At 37.5% G+C, this 19,753-nt stretch overlaps 2 protein-coding genes across 2 annotated transcripts; both read left to right on the forward strand.

Annotated features, from left to right (window-relative positions):
• The first annotated feature begins 9,319 nt into the window (after positions 1 to 9,319).
• On the forward strand, positions 9,320 to 10,276 carry LOC146405168 (olfactory receptor 5F1-like). The gene has a single exon (XM_085011649.1). It carries the CDS (start codon positions 9,320 to 9,322, stop codon positions 10,274 to 10,276), a length of 957 nt encoding a protein of 318 aa, XP_084867775.1.
• Positions 10,277 to 18,230: 7,954 nt separating this feature from the next.
• LOC146405169 (olfactory receptor 10AG1-like) lies at positions 18,231 to 19,673 on the forward strand. Its single transcript, XM_085011650.1, has 2 exons — positions 18,231 to 18,263; positions 18,717 to 19,673. Exons 1-2 carry the CDS (start codon positions 18,231 to 18,233, stop codon positions 19,671 to 19,673), a joined length of 990 nt encoding a protein of 329 aa, XP_084867776.1.
• Positions 19,674 to 19,753: the final 80 nt, after the last annotated feature.

Genomic DNA, 19,753 nt, shown 5'->3' on the forward strand with positions numbered 1-19,753 from the left:
CTGCGCCAAGACGGGAACTCCCAATTTTGCTATGAATCTTAATGATTCTAGATGAGGAATCTCACATTTTTGCATCACATAAAATAAACTCTGCTGTTATTTTTTATTTTATTTCATTTTATTTTGTCTTTTTGCCTTTTTCTAGGGCCACACCCACAGAACATGGAGGTTCCCAGGCTAGGGGTTCAATCGGAGCTGTTGCTGCTGGCTGGCCTACCCTGGAGCCACAGCAATGCGGGATCAGAGCTGAGTCTGCAACCTACACCACAGCTCATGGCAATGCCAGATCCCCAACCCACTGAGCAAGGCCAGGGATCGAACCCATGGCCTCCCGGCTCCCAGTCAGACTCGTTAACCACCGAGCTATGACGGGAAATCTTGCTGTTATTTTTATATAGAAAATGAATCCCAAACTCAAGCCAAGGTATTGGATTCTCTGAATGAACACATAGAAGTCATTAATGATTGTTGTTACCATTGTTGTTGCTTAAGATTCCAGAATGTTGCCTACATTTTCTGTTTCAAAATCGATTATTCATATTTATATCTCGTCCCAATTCATTGTCTGAAAAAGTAATAGACATTGAATTAACTTTATTAGATTAAAAGAATGACTAATAGCAAAATGTAGCAAGCGTGGCGCTGGTCGTCCCATTTGAAGATGAGCACTCTAGCTGCAAATACCACATAATTTTTAGAAACATAAATTGTTAACTCAGTGGCAGTGAACCTCTTGGCTCCACAGCCAAGAAGAATACCTTGCTGCATTTGAATTGAGGAAGGCTTCCTAAAAGTTCCCTGTGTGAGGGGTCAGTGTGGGTCAGGAAGATGTGGTTATTTACCTGTAGAAAACACTCATGAAGAGAACATTTGAAACTGGTTTCTAGAATGAAGAAAGACATTGCTGGGAGATGGCAGCCTCTAAAGCTCTCAGTGTAGATTTGTCCACAGTGATGAGAAGAGGTGGTGGCTGTATTATCATCGCATGTTGAATGAAAGCAATGTGTGCTATGAGAAGGAAAATAAATGTGAGACATTCCTATATACACCCCTGTTTCTACAAGAATTAAGGAAGGTCAGAATCTGGGGATGCCACCATTTATGCTGGCAGGGCATCCTCAAATATTGGTGTCTTTCCTCCTTCTTTTCTTCTTTGAGTCACTTTATTTATTTATGTTGTTTAGTCATTTTTTTCTATTTTTTTATTAAAGGATAGTTGATTTACAGTGTCATGTTAATTTCTTCTGTACAAACATAGCGACCCAATCACACATATACACATTTTTTTCCTCCTTCTATCTTCCATCATGTTCTATCCCAAAGACACTGGATATGGTTCCCTGTGCTGCACAGGAGGACTTCATTGCTTATCCACTCTAAATGTAATAGTTTGCACCCACCTCGCCCAAAATCCGGATATTGGTTTCTGAATATAGTAGTCCTCTCAGTACCTACCACCTACACGAGGAGACTGCCTTGTTTTCCAGAAGAAGAACCATTGCTCTAGTCATTATTGGTGCCAAAGAGATATTTTCCAGCAGTGGCCAACTCAGTTATTGCCAGGGTACAAGATCACTTCTGTACAAATTTCCTTCAACATAAAAGGCAGACCAGACCTTCCTAGATTTGTGTCTGGAGTTTCGACCACTTACATAGCCTCCAAAATCTTCTTTTAACTGGCACTTCTCTCTGAACAAGCCTTGTAAACTTTGCATATCAATGTTTCTTTGGGAAATCTATATCCTTTGTCAAAGATCCAGGTCCATGTTGGAAAGGAAGAGGAATATTTTCCTCTGAAATTAGAGGGAAAAGTTAAATAATGCCTTGTAAGAGGGTGACTTGTGCCAACAGTTGGCATAGGAATCCAGAGGTCATGATCAGTGGATAAGTGATGGGGCAGAGTGTATAGAGGCAAGGTGAAGCATTCACAATTTGGACCATTATTGTAGTTTAAAAACAGTGAGAATCTAGTCAGGGTCAGTGGATACAGAAATAGAAAGACACCTCAAAAAGTAAAAAAAAAAAAACAACAACTGATTTTTAGTTTAGTTTGGGGATAAAGGTGTCATTCTCAGGTTTCATACCTCTATTTTTTAAACCAAAATGTGCAGTGTGTGTGTGTGTGTGTGTGTGTGTGTGTGTGTGTGTGTGTGTGTGTGTGTGTTTGGTTGTGGTAATGAAAAAAATGTACTTTGGAAGGAAGTTATTGGCTTCAGTTTAAAACTGGCCTTGAGAACAACTAGGTAAGATCATTCTGCAAGTTTTCTCTATTTTATTTCAACATTGAATACATGCTTAATACTGCAATATGTTTTCTTCAGTGAAAAAGGTATGAAAACACACATCTCCATTCCCCTGCTTTATCTTCCTACCTCTAACATAATGGAAACTGATAAGAGTAAAGCATACATATAATATTCCAAAGAAAACATCCCTCAACTAGGAAGCAGTGTCTACCGAGTGGTCTGGAGGAAAATTTTTTCAGAGTTGGGGTGTCCTGCTCATCAATGGACCCTATCATTTCAAACCCCCAAATCAATTTCCAGTCTCAAGGTAAAAACAGAATCACAGTTTCCTCGAGTTTTGAATTCAAAAGAGAAAAGGAGCAGAAACAGAGAGTAAGTGGTAAAGATCCAGAATCAGAGGGAGAAGAGCAGTGAAGAGCAGACAAAGTACCACAAACTGGAGATGACCTGTAATCTAGAGAAAGCATCGCTGAGGCTGAACTATAATCTGGGCCACAGCTGCCACCTATGCTGCAGCTGTGGCAATGCTGAATCCTTTATCCCACTGTGCCAGGTGGGGGTTTGAACATGTACGCAGTCAGATTCTTAACCAACTGTGCCAGAGTGGGAACTCCAAAGAGACATTTTAAATTTAGTTTGAGTGACTCCACGTTGACTATTTCTTATGGAATTCAAATATAATATTTTAGGTTTTTTCCATAAATATTTGAGTGATTAAACATAACAATTCATGGAGTCTTGAATGAATTGCTGTATTCATATTATCATTTTATTTAATAAGGTCTAAAAATGAGTGAATAGTAATTATTGCATGCTTTCTAGATGTCAGGAAGTTTTGCCACGCACTTTATTAAAACAACTTAATTTCCATAGCATTAAAAAGAAACAATGGAGCCAAAATAGTTTAAGCAATTTGCCAGTCATCCATTAGAGTTTCTCCAGCTCTATAGCATGCAGATACATACTGCATTATACCACATATATATCATGCTTACTACCATGGATCCAGTGAAAAATCACAAGTTCTGTTATTTGAGGTCCCTACATTAAGATTATATCCCATCATCATTATTTTTTTTTGCCTTTTTTTGGGGGGAGGGGGCACTGCTCCTGCAGCATATGGAGGTTCCCAGGCTATGGGTTGAATCAGAGCTACAGCTGTCAGGCTATTATCACAGCCACAGCAACACAGGATCTGAGCCAGGTCTGTGACCTACACCATAGCTCATGGCAATGCCAGATTCTTAACCCAAGGATCAAACCCCAACCTCATGGTTACTAGTCGGATTCATTCCTGCTTCCCCACGTTGGGAACTCCTATATCCCATCATTATTTAACTGATCCTCTTACACTACATAGGAGCAGAAGATTGCTGTCTAACCAATAGTTGTCTTTTCACTGCAGTGTTAAGTGCCACTATCAAAGAAAAAAAATATATACATATATATATATGGAGAGGTATTTTAAACAAGAATGGTTTAAGATCCTGCTTATAAGTCTGGAGAAAGAATTAAATGTTGAGTAAGTCAGGGATGAAAAAATAAAGACAAGTAGACCAGAGATATTCTCATCCTTGTCTCCTCAGCCTCATACTGGTGATTTGGTCTTGATGAGTCCCTTATACTTATACTAATTGCAATGCACACTTATGTTTTATACACGAATATAAATCCATCTTAAATCCACAGAAAGAAAGCATCAAGGATGCTTATTTTACAGGTGAGCAAAATGACTCATGAAAACATATGATGTCACAGGGCACTATCTCCAATCACTTGTGATAGAACATGATAGAAGATGATATAAGAAAAAGAATGTGTGTGCGTGTGTGTGTGTGTGTGTGTGTGTGTGTAGGTATGTATATATGACCGGCTTACTTTGCTGTACAACAGAAATTGACAGAACATCGTAAATCAACTGTGCTTTAATAAACCATGAAAAAACATATGATATCATGTAGATGTGGAATCTAGTTAAAAATGATACAAAAGAATGTATTCACAAAATAGAAACAGATTTGAAGATTTCAGAATCAAAGTTAAGGCTACCAAAGTAGAAAGGTGAGGGGCAGAGATGAATCAGGAGTTTAGGATTAACGCATACACATTACTACATATAAAATAGATAACTAATAAGGACCTATTGTATAGAACAGGGAAATCTACTCAATATTCTCTAAGAATCTATATAGGGAAAATAATCTGAAAAAGCATGGATATATGTGTATGTATCACTGATTCACTTTGCTGTACTCCTGAAACTAACACAGCATTGCTGGTCAACTATATTCCATTAAAATTTAATCAGTGATTGCTCTAAAAGTGGCAGAAACAGGCTTGAAACCTGGGCTGTCACACGCTGACCTACTATTCTGCTTTTGCACATAGTAATGGGTCAGAACAGCATGTATACTAAGGTTAAGTGATACATCCAGTCTCATTGTTTGTCCTTTTTTAGCAAGTACAAAATATAGAAAATGTGTAACTCAGATTTTATAGTTTACACATATCAGTTTTTATCCAATACCAGTTACCAATTTTTTTTTGCATTAGTATGTAAAATAGATTTTCTTGAATATGTGGTGTGGGATAAGAGGACATATTTACATAGTTCATCCTCTTGCAGACTAATTTTTTTTTTTTTTTTTTGTCTTTTTGCTATTTCTTGGGCCACTCCCGCGGCACATGGAGGTTCCCAGGCTAGGGGTCTAATCGGAGCTATAGCCACCAGCCTACACCAGAGCCACAGCAACGCGGGATCTGAGTAGCATCTGCAACCTACACCACAGTTCACGGCAACGCCGGATCGTTAACCCACTGAGAAAGGGCAGGGATTGAACCCGCAACCTCATGGTTCCTAGTTGGATTTGTTAACCACTGCGCCACGACGGGAACTCCTTGCAGACTAATTTTTAAATCCTCAAGTGATTTATCTGTCCATTCAAATTCCATTTTTCCTTGATATTTTTAAGTTTGGGCTGATTTTCTCCAAGAAAGTGCCTAAAGTCTTTGTATCTTTTCCCTTGAAATATATTGAGCACCCAAAGTATTCCCTCTTTTGTTTTTCAAAGCAATTAATTCTAGACTCAATGTTAAACCTTAAAACTTGTATTTCCAGCCTCTTTGGAGCACTGATTATAAAGGTAATGGGGAAAGATCCATTTCAGTAGGCAGTAAAATGTATCATTTAAAAATAAAGACATGTGGTACATATATACAATGGAATATTACTCAGTCATAAGAAGCATGAAATAATGCCATTTGTAGCAACATGGATAGACCTAGAAATTATCATACTAAGTGAAGGAGTACCTGTTGTGGCTCATTGGAAACAAACCCTACAAGTATCTATGAGGATGCAGGCTCAATCCCTGGCCTCACTCAGTGGGTTAAGGATCCAGCATTGCCATGAGCTATGGTGTAGGTCATAGGTGTAGCTTGGATCCCACATTGCTGTGGCTGTGGCATGGGCTGGCAGGTACATCTCTGATTCGACCACTAACCTGGGAACTTCCATATGTTGTGGCTGCAGCCCTAAAAAGAAAAAAAAAAAAGAATTTATTATATTAAGTGAAGTAAGTCAGAGACCAATATCATATGAGATCACTAATAAATGGAATATAATAGAAATGATACAATAGAATTTACAAAACAGAAACAAACTCAAAGATTTTGAAGCCAAATTATGTTTGCCAAGGTTGAAAAATGGTGAGGGATGTATAAGTTAGAGGCCTGGGATTGATATAGAGAATAGACAGGTAACAGGGGACCTACCATATGGCACAGAAAAATTTACTCAGTACTGTGTGGTAACCTATATGGAAAAGAATCTGAAAAGGAGTGGAGCTACACACACACACACACACACACTCATATACACAAATGTATATAACAGATTTACTTTGCTGAAATTAACACAACTTTGTAAGGCAAATGTATTCCAATAAATTCAAAAAAATAAATTACAAAACCTCATAGTGCTTATGCAGGGAGGAAGAAAGTTAAAGTGCATGAAAACTCTGATACATTTCAGATCATAGGTTAATATGTGAGTATGCCAATATTATATTTTGGGTGTGGACAATATGATACTCTATTCCCTTGCGGAGATAGTAATGGGAGTGTACATTATGGAGGATTTCTATATACCAAGCTTTTTTGAGTAGAACTTGGCATACATTGCTTTGTTTAATTTTTATGACAACCCAGAAGTTTGATATAATTAGCCCAATTTTATTCATGAGGACAATGAGGAAAAGGACAGGAAATTAAGTTGTTTTGCAAATACAGTTAAAAGCCTTGGTCTTAGGGAGTAAAACAACTGCTTGATGATGACCTGAAACATCACATAAGCTCATCCTTTTCTTAAATTGCATAGTTAACTCTCATACTTTAGAAAAAAAATTACATATTTGATAATTATCCAGCAGGGAGTAGTTTTCAATGGCATGATGATAAGGTCTTTACCAGTCAAGTTTTTAAGTACTGCCTTGCATGACTGCAGAATCTATCATTAGGTACAGGGGAACTGTATCTATTCTGATGACTGGAAAATTGAATTTCATAGAATATAATACAAGCATGTGTATTCATTTACAAAAATATATGTGTGTCTCTATGTAATAATCTAAGTGACTAAGTAATATGGAAGAATCTAACTGACGAAGATAAAATGGAATTTGACAGGAAAATTGGGGAGCTGGGTATTGATTCTTCAGAGTCAAAATTATATTCAGTTTCTAAAAACTCAATTAAATACAGTTGAGAGAACAGAAAAGAGGGAACTCTCATGCTTGTGTCTATAGCAAAGCCCAACAGCAAGAAGAAGGACTCCTCTCCCTTCCTGCAGAGGATGCAGCCAGTGAAAGTCATGGACTCTTTGCTTACCAGAGTCCTCTAAAACAACGTTCGCTTCCTTTCTATGAAAGAGTTCTCTTGCCCTTGGCTTGCGGGAACTTCCAGGTGGCTTGCCATGGTTGCAGACCCTACCTTGCAATTCTCTGCTGATCCGTAATAAACTCATCTTTGCTGGAGAACTGCTGGACAGTCTCTTAGTTTTAGGTCAACAGAGTCTATTCTTACAACTCCTAACAATTGGTCGATGGGAAATTCAGTTAATGGCTTCAAAATTTCCTTTTCTCTTCTTAAAAATAGGTAAAATAACAATGGCAATCTCAAAGACTAGCACAGAAGATTGAGAATTTAAATGGGAAATGATGGATTATGAGATCATAATGCAAATACAGACTCTCTGTGCATATGGACACTCAGTACCTGACATGGAAATTCTGGAGGTTCACCACCTTTTAAGACCAAAATCACAGACAGTTCAACCAGCAAGGTTCTGAAATAATAATAAAAAAAACTTAGGGTTTCTTACAGATTGTCTTATTCACTCAAGGTATCATATTTCCTTAAACAACAGATGTAGTTAGCATCCCCTTCTCATTTATTTTACTCAAGAACAGAGCTTGATGGGAGGCTAAATTTACCCGGACAAGGGAGGGATACACACACATACACACACACAAAACACACACACAGGAGAATAATAACTTAGTAGTGGGCCTTTGTAACATTTTGGAATAAGATAAAACCACAAAGAAAGAGGCAAGCAAATAGCCAATTAAAATCTTTTTTTTTTTTTTAAACTTTGGGGCAAAACTTTAAAGTAGCACAGAGACCAGGAACTGCTTTTTTTTAATTACTCAAAGAATTTTATTACATTTATAGTTGTACAACAACCACCACAACTAAATTTTATAGCATTTCCATCCCAGACCCTCAGTGCATCCCCCAACCCCCAACCTTTTTCATTTGGATAAAAGTCCCACATATTGCTTGATTCCATTAAATGCCTGTGATTATACCTTCTTTCCTTTTGAGACTGGAGTTGCCATCTTTAGAGAATTGACTTCAATTAAAACCTATAATCTAGTCCCCACGGCTTCCCAATCCTCTTTAAGGAAAACAAAATAAAAGGGCAGCAGTGTCTATTGACGCAGAAGATGTCTCAATATTTTACGAAGAGCTATTTCGATTTTTCGGTATTTTCATTTCCTTGGAAAGAGGAAACATGTCTTGTCTTTTACTTTTATGCCTCCACTGAGATATTGGTGATTCTGATAAAAAGGAAAATAAAAGGCTATACAAGTAAGACCCTGGGAGGAAGTTTTGAGTATCTGGTGCAGCCTTTCACTTGGACAGGTACAGTGGCTGCTACTGCTACTGGGACCTTAAGCTGACAGTGTGTGTTGTCCTGAGAATGGTTGTTTGGTTCCCTGCTAGAAACACGACAAAAATATACTGAAGAACATGATGGATGGCAATGTATTTGTCATCTGAAGCTGGCCATTTTGTCTGCTTTTGCATTTGGGGCGGCAATACCTGGATTTAGGAGTTGAGGGACATACGGAGTGGTCTTGAGGAGGGAAGAACCCCTGCATTTGGGTGAAATAGACATACCTGTTGAGAGAAAGAGAGACGCGTCATCGAGGAGAGTTCTGCACTTCGCCTTTTGGATGTGGACTGGACGAGAAAGACGAGGACACATGCGTTGCATTTGCAGACACTGAAGGGAAATATGTGGACTTACATCAGATATTTGAGAGTCCTATGCCCCAGATTCAAAACAGACAGTTGCTTAGGAAACCCCAAAGCTTATTCATTTGTCACTAATTTTACTCTTATATCAGTCACTCTCTTTACCACACTCTAGTGTCCTAGTGTGTTTTTTCAATCTGTCAGTAACCTCATGAACATTTCTACTGTTTCTTGTACATTTAGACAGTGAGAACCATTAGAACACATGTAATGCATTTTCAGAAACTGAGATGGACTATGAGAACTTAGACCAGAGATTTGAGAGCCTTGCAATCCAGATACAAATTCCTCATAAATTGCAATCCACTGATTTTCTTCTTGCTTGTCACTCTATTTGCTATACTTATTACCCAAGTTTTATTTTTTTCATGTGTGACTAAGCTTATCAACATTTCTACTGTTTCCTGTAAGTTTTGCAGAGGGAAAGATTTGCATCTGATTCAAGGTTAAGTGTACTCTAATTGTGATACATGGTCCAAAAAAATTATACTTTGCTGACTGAGTTCATCCTGTTGGGGTTAGCAGACACACCGGAGCTACAGGTGACTCTCTTTCTGCTCTTTTTGGTGATGTACACACTTACAGTCTTGGGGAATGTTGGAATGATCCTCTTAATCAGGGTGGATGCCCGACTGCACACACCCATGTATTTCTTCCTGGCCGTCCTGTCCTTTGTGGATGTTAGTTACTCATCCACCGTCACTCCCAAGATGCTGGCAGACCTGTTATCAGAAAAGAAGACCATCTCCTTTGCCGGCTGCTTCCTGCAGATGTACTTCTTTATAGCCTTTGCCACGACGGAATGCATCCTGTTTGGGTTAATGGCCTATGACCGTTACGTGGCCATATGCAGCCCTCTGCTTTACTCCTTGATCATGTCCAGGAGCGTCTGCCTACAGATGGCAGGAGGGGCTCTTACAGCAGGACTGTTGAACTCCATGGTTCACACAGGTTATATAAGCAGTTTGCCATTCTGCAAGTCCAATGTCATCCACCACTTCTTCTGTGAGTGTCCTCCACTTGTTAAGCTCTCATGTTCCAACACACACCTGTATGAAATCATCGTGTCCACTTTTGCTGGCATGAATATGGTTTGGACTTTGCTGGTGATCCTCACCTCCTACTCCTACATTCTCTTCTCCATCTTTCGTATGCATTCAGGGGAGGGGAGACAGAAAGCATTCTCAACCTGTGCCTCCCACCTGACAGCTCTCATTCTGTTTTATTCCACCGCCGTCTATACTTATCTGAGACCTACCTCCAGCTACTCCCTGAATCAGGACAAAGTGGCTTCCATGTTCTACGCAGTGGTGATCCCCATGCTGAACCCTCTGATCTACAGCCTCAGGAACAAGGACGTAAAGAAGGCTCTATGCAATGTAATTACTAGGAAAAGGGTCCCTTCATTTCTGTCAATGTTGGCTTAATTTTCTTAACTAAATAGTGTATTTAATGAATTTTCAAATACTCTTACAAGCTTTCTGTTTTGCAGGAGATTATTTTCTAAGTAATCATTTTATTTTAATACTCAAGTGTATGTATCTAATTTGATATAAACTAAGTGATCAAAGTTAATAGAAATCTATGGAAATTTTCACCTAATAATTCTATATTTCCATTAAGTTCTCAATAACAGGGCTTATTGGTAATGAAAATTTGCTTAGAGAAGAAAAGGATTAAGCATTGAGAGGCAAAGGTTACAATCACATGGCTGTAGCCACATAAAATATTTGTAATTGTGCATTTGTTTTTTTCTCTGGGCCTTCTTTTTCACCATTCACGACTCATAAAATATTGCTAGATATCACCTATGTCAACAACACTTTGAATTTACAATAGACTTCCATTTTAATTTATTGACTTATTTCCTGAGGAGTTGCCTAAGTTACATTTCGGGACTATGTTTGTAACTGCAGTAATAAACTCTCCACCATTTATATTCCTTCTCTCTCCCTCAAAGCACACATGTATTCATTAAATACCAAGTGTGAGTTTGTGCAAGTGAATGTTATCAAGTAAACTGCTGTCTGGTTAGAATATACCAACTACAAAACTCTCCAATTCCTTTCCTTTCTCTCAAAATTTTCTGATCCTTCTTTCCCTTGCGCTCACTCAGACTGACACATGCACACAACGCCACAGGCACACACATTCAGCTATCGGAAAGTTTAATCAGTGCATAATTCCAAAGCAAGCAGATCAATGTTTAATGGATGCATCTGACATATATTCTTTGCAATAGGCTCATGGATTTCCTACTTATGGAAATCTTTTATTAATTGACAATAAACATCAATTAAAAATTGTATTTGGGAAATAACAAGTTAAAAAAAAATCTAAAATGCATCTTAATGTTAAAACTAAGCATTACCATGGAGGTAGACGTGAGTTGGCTTCGTAGAACTCTGGAGGAAACTGAGTGGGGGCCAGGCCTTGCTAAGAAGACAGCCAGCCCTTAAAGTTTTTGGAGGGAAACTCCCCACAACCCTTCCCTTGCCCTTGCTGCTGAAGTGCCACATGATAGAAGCTGTGATATTTAAGTCATCCGGGATGTGGCAAAGCAGACCTACCGACGTATCACTAAAGATGATCCAGTTTTACTATCCCTTGTCCTCAATGGTGCATATATTGGACCTTCATCTCGGGGAAGTTCATGAAGTCATCAGTGTTGTCCATGCACCCTGGGCCATGCTCTCACCCCACAGGTCCTGTTGGTCATCTGGCCCTAGAGGTCCTGCAGGAGACTGATTGGGCTAATCTCAGAGATAGTCCCCCCTTCACTGAGTACATCATCTATATTCTCCACCAGCTGGCTTCTCCTTGGCTGGTGTCTTTCTGTTTTCCCTGTCCTAGGTATTTAGTGGCATCACATAGGGCATCAAGATATTTCACTAGTAAATACTCATATTCTATTCCTTCCATTAAAAGCTTTAACTTCTAGTAAAATTTAGCAGTAAAAATAATGTGTGTGGAATGAGATCCAGTTATTCTGAGATTTGGACTTTGGATATCTATATTTTGAACCTTCTTTAATTTCTAATTCTGCTCTCCTACATTTAATGACTCTCACTTAGAAATCCTACAAATAGTTCCAACTTTGTGGGTTGTTATCACTTAAAGTTATTGGTTAACTTTAATTCATTAATATGTAATTCTTATGTAAATCAAGATTATCTTTTAACCTATAATTGTTTGTAAAAATTTTTTTTGACTTTAGGGCTGCGCCCACTGCACATGGAAGCACAGCCACAGCAATGTGGGATCCAAGCGGTGTCTATGACTTACACCACAGCTCATGGCAATGCTAGATCCTTAACCCATTGAGCAAGGTGAGGAATCAAACCTGCATCCTCATAGATACTAGCTGAGTTCATTACCACTGAGTCACAATGGGAACTCCAAAAGTATTTTTAAATTATCATATTTTCTTGCTTATGTTTCAAAGTACTTACGTAAAACATGTTCAGAATATTTTTATTTTCTTTAACTCAAAAGAAATTTAAATTGCAAAAGCGTTGAGACTTCTAATTATCATACTGAGTTTTGAGTTTATCATTCTCTTCTTTCTCTTCTCTCTTTCTCTCTTCTTAATCTGACCATATTTATTAAGCCTCCCATTATGAATGCAGCATTCTTTTTTCCTTTTTGTTCTCTGGATTGCTTTCAGTTTTTCTAATGTTTCTAGTCTTTTATTTCACTGAAATATTTAATATTACTGCCTTCCTCAAATGTAGTTATCAATTAATATTTTTTCCTTATTCAAAGGTTTTTGAATAATTTGTAATGAATTCAGTTTAAAATGCATGCCTTTATGTTCTATTTTGGTCAATATTCTTCAGCGATTCAGTGAGATCAGAAACTAATCTCCAAAACCTGTGACTGTCATAAAGCAAACACAGAGGAAGAAATGAAATCATCAATATTTAAGGGTCACATAAATCCAAATAAACAACTCCCTAAAAAAAGATGAGATTATTAATAAATAAAGTCCTTTATTTTGGTGAAAAAATGTGCAGAAACAGACTGGAATTAATACATAAAAATAATATTTTGGAGTTTTCGTTGTGTCTCTGTGGGTCAGGAAACTGACACTGTGTCTGTGAGGTGGGTTTGATCCCTGGCCTCGCTTGGAGGGTTAAGGATCTGGCATTGCTGCAAACTGTGGCATAGGTCAGAGATGTGGCTTGGATCCTGCATTGCTGTGGCTGTGGCCAGCAACTGCAGCTCTGATTCTACCCCTTGCCTGGGAACTTCCATATGCCATAGGTGCAGCCCTAAAAAGAAAAAATAATGTTTTGCTTACTTTGTTAAATCTAAACTGTTCAAAAATAATTTCCATTGGTTTATTAAAAATTAGAAATCTTACATTCTGTAAACAACAATTAAGTAAAGGGTAGTTGTGAGATAAGATAAACAGCAATTCTATTTAACTTCAGACTGCTCAAATAAAATCAAATGTAGTGTATTAATGCATAATCATGTTTTAAAAGACATGAACACTATTCTTTCAAGAAGAACCCTCCCTGTTTGTAGGGTATAGAGCTTTCTGTGCCTCCTGAAGAGTATAGAGGAGCATATGATATGGTTAGATATTTATTGAATGATTAAATAGAGAAATGCTGAATTCATGAATTATGTTACATAGCTTAGCAGATTCATAGCAATGATAAAAATTCCTTCTACCTTCTCTCTCCTATTAGTTTTACAGCCCTCAAGTTATTTTCCCATCCTGACCTAATTCAAATAAAAAACTTGAAACTTTAGTGTACCATGAACTCTTGGTCAAATTCATGTTTTTCTTGTATGTACCTATCACTAAAGATAACTTCTTTACATGGCATGAACAGAGAGCCTTAAGCCGTAAAAAAATTAGATGATGCGTGAACACCAAAAAATTTCCAAGTTCCAGTCTGTGAAGTTGAAAAAAATGTATAAACAATTGAAAATTTAGTGTCTAAAGAATTCATACACAGATACAGATCAACTTTAAGACTGTCTAACACAGGCTTTCCCAGTGTGGGAATTGCTTTACTTTCCAAAGGTGGAGGGGATGGGGAGGCAGGTGAAGAGGAGTGGCCAGTAGGCTCGTGCTCCTCAGGCCATATTCCTTGGAGAGAGAAGCTTCAGTGCAGCACTAATTCACTGAGAGACAGCTGTGATGGTTTTCTAGGTTAACACGTGATAAATGGTTTATGGAGTTTAAAAGTACAGCATGTCATGGAGAGAAGAGGTCTGCCATGAATAAAAGGGTATTTTCTAAGATGTACTGATTCATTTAAAACAAGTCTGAACTTCAAGAAAAAAATAAGAACGGCTCAACTTGTTACTTGAATAATTCAAACCAGGCATTTGTACTTCACAAGACCATATTTTCTCTAAAAGACCACCACGTGGTTATTTCTCCATAAAATCAAAAGGTGAGCAGTTATAATATTACCCTGATTATTTTATTATAGTAAATTTTTAACTTGAAAGTCAAAAGACATAAAAAGAATTTCTTCCAATAAGATTCTTTTATGATATAAATCTTCTGAACTTGAAATATACATATTGTCAGTAATGCCATTCATTTTTAAGATAATACATGAAATAGTAAATGGATGTGATTTTAATTGGATGTTGTAAAGAGTTATATAGTACTCAGTTCTATTGCTATTATTCAGAATATTAAACTCAAAATGATATTTACAGAGTTCCCGCCATGGCTCAGAGGAAATGAATCTGACTAGCATCCATGAGGATGCAGGTTCGATCCCTGGCCTCCCTCAGCAGGTTAAGGATCCAGCATTGCCTCGAGCTGTGGTATAGGTCGCAGACACGGTTTAGATCTGACATTGCTATGGTTGTGGTGTAGGCCAGCGGCTACGGCTCCGATTCTACTCCTAGCCTGGGAACCTCCACAGGCCATGGGTGCAGACCTAAAAAAAAATTTATCATTGAGTGTTCTCTGAAACACATTGATTTTGATTAAGGATATGGGCTCTAGCATTGCTTTGCTGAATTTGAATCACTTAAGTCACTTGCTAGTTCCTTGACATTAGAGAAGTTTATTAACCTCTCTATGCCTCTGAGCTGTCTGTGAAAATGTAAATAATAACTGTATGTAAATAATAACTGTATGTAAATAATACTTCACTCAGAATATGGTAATTGAGATAAGGCAAAATCCTTCAAACATTGTTAACACTTTAAAAAATTCGAATAGCCAGTCTTCTCTACTCTCCACAGCTATGCCAATTCCTGCTAAAATGGAAAAATTGCCAAAGGATGAACTGAAGTTCCCATGTCAGAACTGCCCACCTACCGTTAATTGTTAATGGAGAGAATAGATCAACTTCAGGAGGGCAAATTATCAAAGGTTATCTCTTAGGAGGCTCAGATCCTAAACAGGATTTGAATTAGACTTTTAGTTTAATTTTACTTACATTTCTATAACATAGTCTTCTTGTCTTATGTGTTCGAACTACAACTGTCAGAGACTAGCACAGATAAGAGAGAGAAAAAATGAAAATCCCAGTAAGTTAGAGTGTTGTTTTTTTTTGCCCACCTTGATATAGCTGCTGATTTGTACCCACTCAGTATAAAGTAGTTGACTAATTTTAACTCATTAATCCTGACAAAACTCCATGCTGTACATTCTTTCCTCTCCTAGATTGAGAAAAGACTACTCCAAGGTAGGAAAAAGAGAGCAAATTTTCAAAAGAGAAAAAAAGAAGTCATCTGTTAACATAATAATGATAAATACAGTAAGTTTGATGATTATACGAATGCCTTGTAGAGCCCTACCCACCTATTTAAATCAGCCATTAGCGTAGATTATGCTACTTACTCCTCAAAACAACTCCCTTTGTTACCTCTTATTATTATGCATATATTTTAAAACAAGAAAAATTAAGCTCTGATAATTTACATAAGGACATATTATAAGAATATATCTCATTTCCATTTAAAGTCGCTCAGTGTCAAGATCAGCGAATACGTGAATCTAGTTAAGTGGAATGTAATGACTGAAAATAGGGGAAAATCTACATTCAACCAATTACCTGTCAGGAAATACTTATAAGCTACTCACCCATATAAACACCTGGCTAGTCTTAGAGATGTAAAACTGAATCAATAGAGAAGGGTATTTTTTTTTCCTGGAAAGTGTTTTATTAAAAGTAAACTTATGTAGAAAACAGAAACAAACTCACAGATTTCAAAATCAAACTTATGGTTATCATAGGGGAACTGTGGGAAGGGAGGTGTAAATTAGGAGGATGGGAATAATACATACATAGTACTGTATATAAAATAGGTGATTATGAAGGACCCACTGTACAACACAGGGAATCGACTCAGTAATCTGTAAGAACCCATATGGGAAAGAATGAACATGTGTATATGTACAATCAATTCACTTTGCTCTACACCTGAAACTAATACTATATTGTAAATCAACTATACTCCAATAATTTTTTAAAAAAGTAAAAATAATGGAATGATTCTGTGATACTCTAAGATCTGATGAAGTCTTAGATTAAATATCACGTCTGAATCATTGTCCAGTTCTCCAGTAACTCTGCACAGACTCTGCACACTTTAGGGTAATACCTGACTCACCTGTCTGAAGTTACCACTCATCCCTAAGCTTTGTGATGACAGTAACTGAGCTCATACTATTTATTATTAGTGTCCATAGTATTTAATATACCTTGTATTTAACACCAACTTGGTATTTATGCATACTAAACTCTAATAATATATACAGAAAAATATTGATTTATGTTCAAACATATTAGTGACCAAATATTTAATTCCCTTCTTCTCCAGTTTGTTGTCATAAGGTATAAGTGAGGAAGAAAAATAAAACACATATACACTGTAATAGACATAAAATCTCAAAAATTGTAAGAAGATATGAAATGCTAAAAGAACTACCAAATTGCAAAAAGAGGATAAATAAAAAGAGAAGAGACCAGAAAACACAAAGACAGACATAGCAAGATAAACTTTAGTGGAGTAACATGGGTCTGAGTTGGAATAAGATACTATTTGTATCTGTAACTCCCCAGGTCCTTGGTCCCTTCTCTTGACATTTCTGAGTGTAAGCAGAGATGAGCCAGAAGGGAACTTTTGCCATTAGAGTGTGCTGTGAAAAATTAAAGTCTGTGAATTAAAAAAATTAATGAATGCAGAAGGGGGGAGTTTAAGATTAGTGAAAACTAAGAAACTGAAAGAAATTAAGTTGTTTCAATTGATTGGGTTTTGTGAAAAGGAAGAGGAACTCGGGACTTTAAAAGAAGAAAGGGAGGCTGTACTGTGTAGGAAGTGAAGACAGACATGGAAAATTAAGGAAAACGTAAATCACTCACAGAAATGTGACTTTAGGAATATATGGCTGTCTGTCGAAAAAGGTCACAGTTCAGCATTAATGAAGGTTAGATGGAAACCACAAAAAGTGACATTAGGATCCAGCACCATGGACAAGAGACTGAACTTATTTGGTCTGCAAATGCTTAATTATAAGGAGCTGAGTAGGCTAATGCTACATCGCAATTGGCATTAGGCTTTCTATTTTAATCTTAATTTTTTTTTTTTTTACAGCCACAGCTGCAGCATATGGAAGTTCCCAGACCAGGGGTCAAATCAGAGCTGCAGCTACAGCCTATGCCACAGCCTCAGCCAGAGCAGCATCACATTCACCTCATCAGGTTGTGGCAGTGTGTCCTTAACCCACTGAGGAAGATGGGGGATCAAATCAGCATCCTCAGAGAGACTATGTCAGTTCTTAACCCGCTAGGCCACAATGGGAACTACAGCACCAGGCTTTCTGATAGTAATTCAGATATAGTGATTTAGAATATACATTATGTATATACCTATATAACACATCCACAATGTATGTTTTATATATATTCAGAAATTCATATTTAAAGGTAAATATAACATACAGACAGATATTGCATTTTGTCAGGTGTGAGGTATATGATTTCTGAGGTCAAATTCTTTTTTTTATACATTTTATTTTCTGTTTTTAAAAAATTAACCCATAAAGGGTATAAACATATTTAATTAATATTACAGGTCTACAGTTTTGAATAAGTAGGGTTGTTAAGAGGGCTGAGGGTCCTAGTGGGGTTGAGAACCTATTATGACAAAATCCTATTCATTTTATTTGATTTTCTAAGTGTCAAGTTAACATGTGACTCACAGGATATTTTATTTCTCACATACATTTCTCTGATATGTTTAATGGAATATTTTTCTATAATGGAGGCAAGAAAATATTTCTTATTTTACTGTTCAGTGTGTAAGTCTCTTTCCCAGATAGTGAGTGGCCAGGCTAGCCTGAACTTGGCCTAGCAGCAAAGTCTTACTGATCACCCCTGCTTTCTGACTATGCGAGATGGAGCTCTCAGGGACAACATCAAAGTGAATGTGAAAGAATCGTATAAATGATTGCAGATAATAGGGGGTAGGCAGAAAATAAACAATTAAGCAAACAGAGACTAAAATGATCAGGACAGAGAAACGTTTTTCAGGAGAGAATGCCCCATGTTGCCTAGAGCAGTACTTTTTCTGAGAATAGATAACTTTATGTATTGGCTCTTACATCACCGTTTGCATGTGTGTGTGTGTGTGTGTGTGTGTGTGTGTGCTGGGTTATTCAAATATTCATAATCTTTAATATGGGCAGAAATGAGAGGGTTTCATATTATTTTCTGTTTTTAAATTGTGGTTTAGAAATCATTAACAAAAATATTAAACAAACCCAAAAGATGGATATCTATCCTGTGTCAGTGCATTTAAAAGCATAAATTGTTATGGCCCATTTTCTGCTGGACCCATCAAACTGAAGTGAATCCTAAACTTTTTTGTTCATAGACAGGAACCAGGGGACAAAATTCCTTGCAGTGGAATCAGACTACATTGCTGGATTTCATCTTGCTTGGCTTCTCTGATGCCCCCAGCCTCCAAGGATTTCTTTTTGGGGTGTTTTTGATCCTCTATGTGATTATTCTGATGGGAAATAGCCTGATTATCATCATAACCAAGATTGATCCTTCCCTCCAGACCCCTATGTATTTTTTCCTGAGGAACTTTTCATCCTTGGAAATATGTTACGTATCAGTCACTGTCCCCAGATTATTGACAGATCTTTGCAGACAAAACAGAAACATATCCTTTCTGGCCTGTGCTACTCAAATGTACTTCTTTCTGGTGTTGGGAGCAACTGAGTGTTTTCTTCTGACTGCCATGGCTTATGACAGGTACGTTGCCATTTGCAACCCATTACTCTACCCACTCATCATGAACAGTAGGCTGTGCATCCGACTGGCAGCTGGCTGTTGGGTCAGTGGAATCCCAGTGCATGTAGGCTTTACCTACCAGATCTTCTCTCTCCCTTTCTGTGGCTCGAACCAGTTGAATCACTTTTTCTGTGACATACCTCCAGTCCTTAAACTCACCTGTGGGGATACCTCTTTGATTGAGCTGTTGATTTATGTGGTTGCTGTCCTAGTTGTCACTATTCCTTTTATGCTGATTCTTGGATCGTATGTGAAAATAATTGGGAGCATCTTGAACCTGCCTTCAGCCACGGGGCGAGCCAAAGCCTTTTCCACCTGTTCCTCCCATCTCATCGTTGTGGCTTTATTCTTTGGATCAGGCATCATGACATATTTGAGACCGAATTCCAGTCGTTCAATAGGGGTGGACAAATTTCTTTCTCTTTTTTACACCATTGTCACACCAGTGTTTAACCCTATGATATATTGTCTGAGAAACAAAGATGTTATGGTGACCTTGAGAAAATTTCGACTGAAACGGGTTGTGCTATGACCCAAAAACATAGCTTTATAAATTTTTCGTCTCTTCTATCATCTTAAATAATCCTATGTTTTATTGTCATTTCACAAATG

Source organism: Sus scrofa, chromosome 2, assembly GCF_054392235.1.
Source record: "Sus scrofa isolate SSC_HxYL_T2T_F1_AM1 chromosome 2, Sscrofa_HxYL_maternal_Yorkshire_Landrace_v2.0, whole genome shotgun sequence".
Taxonomy (NCBI): Eukaryota; Metazoa; Chordata; class Mammalia; order Artiodactyla; family Suidae; genus Sus; species Sus scrofa.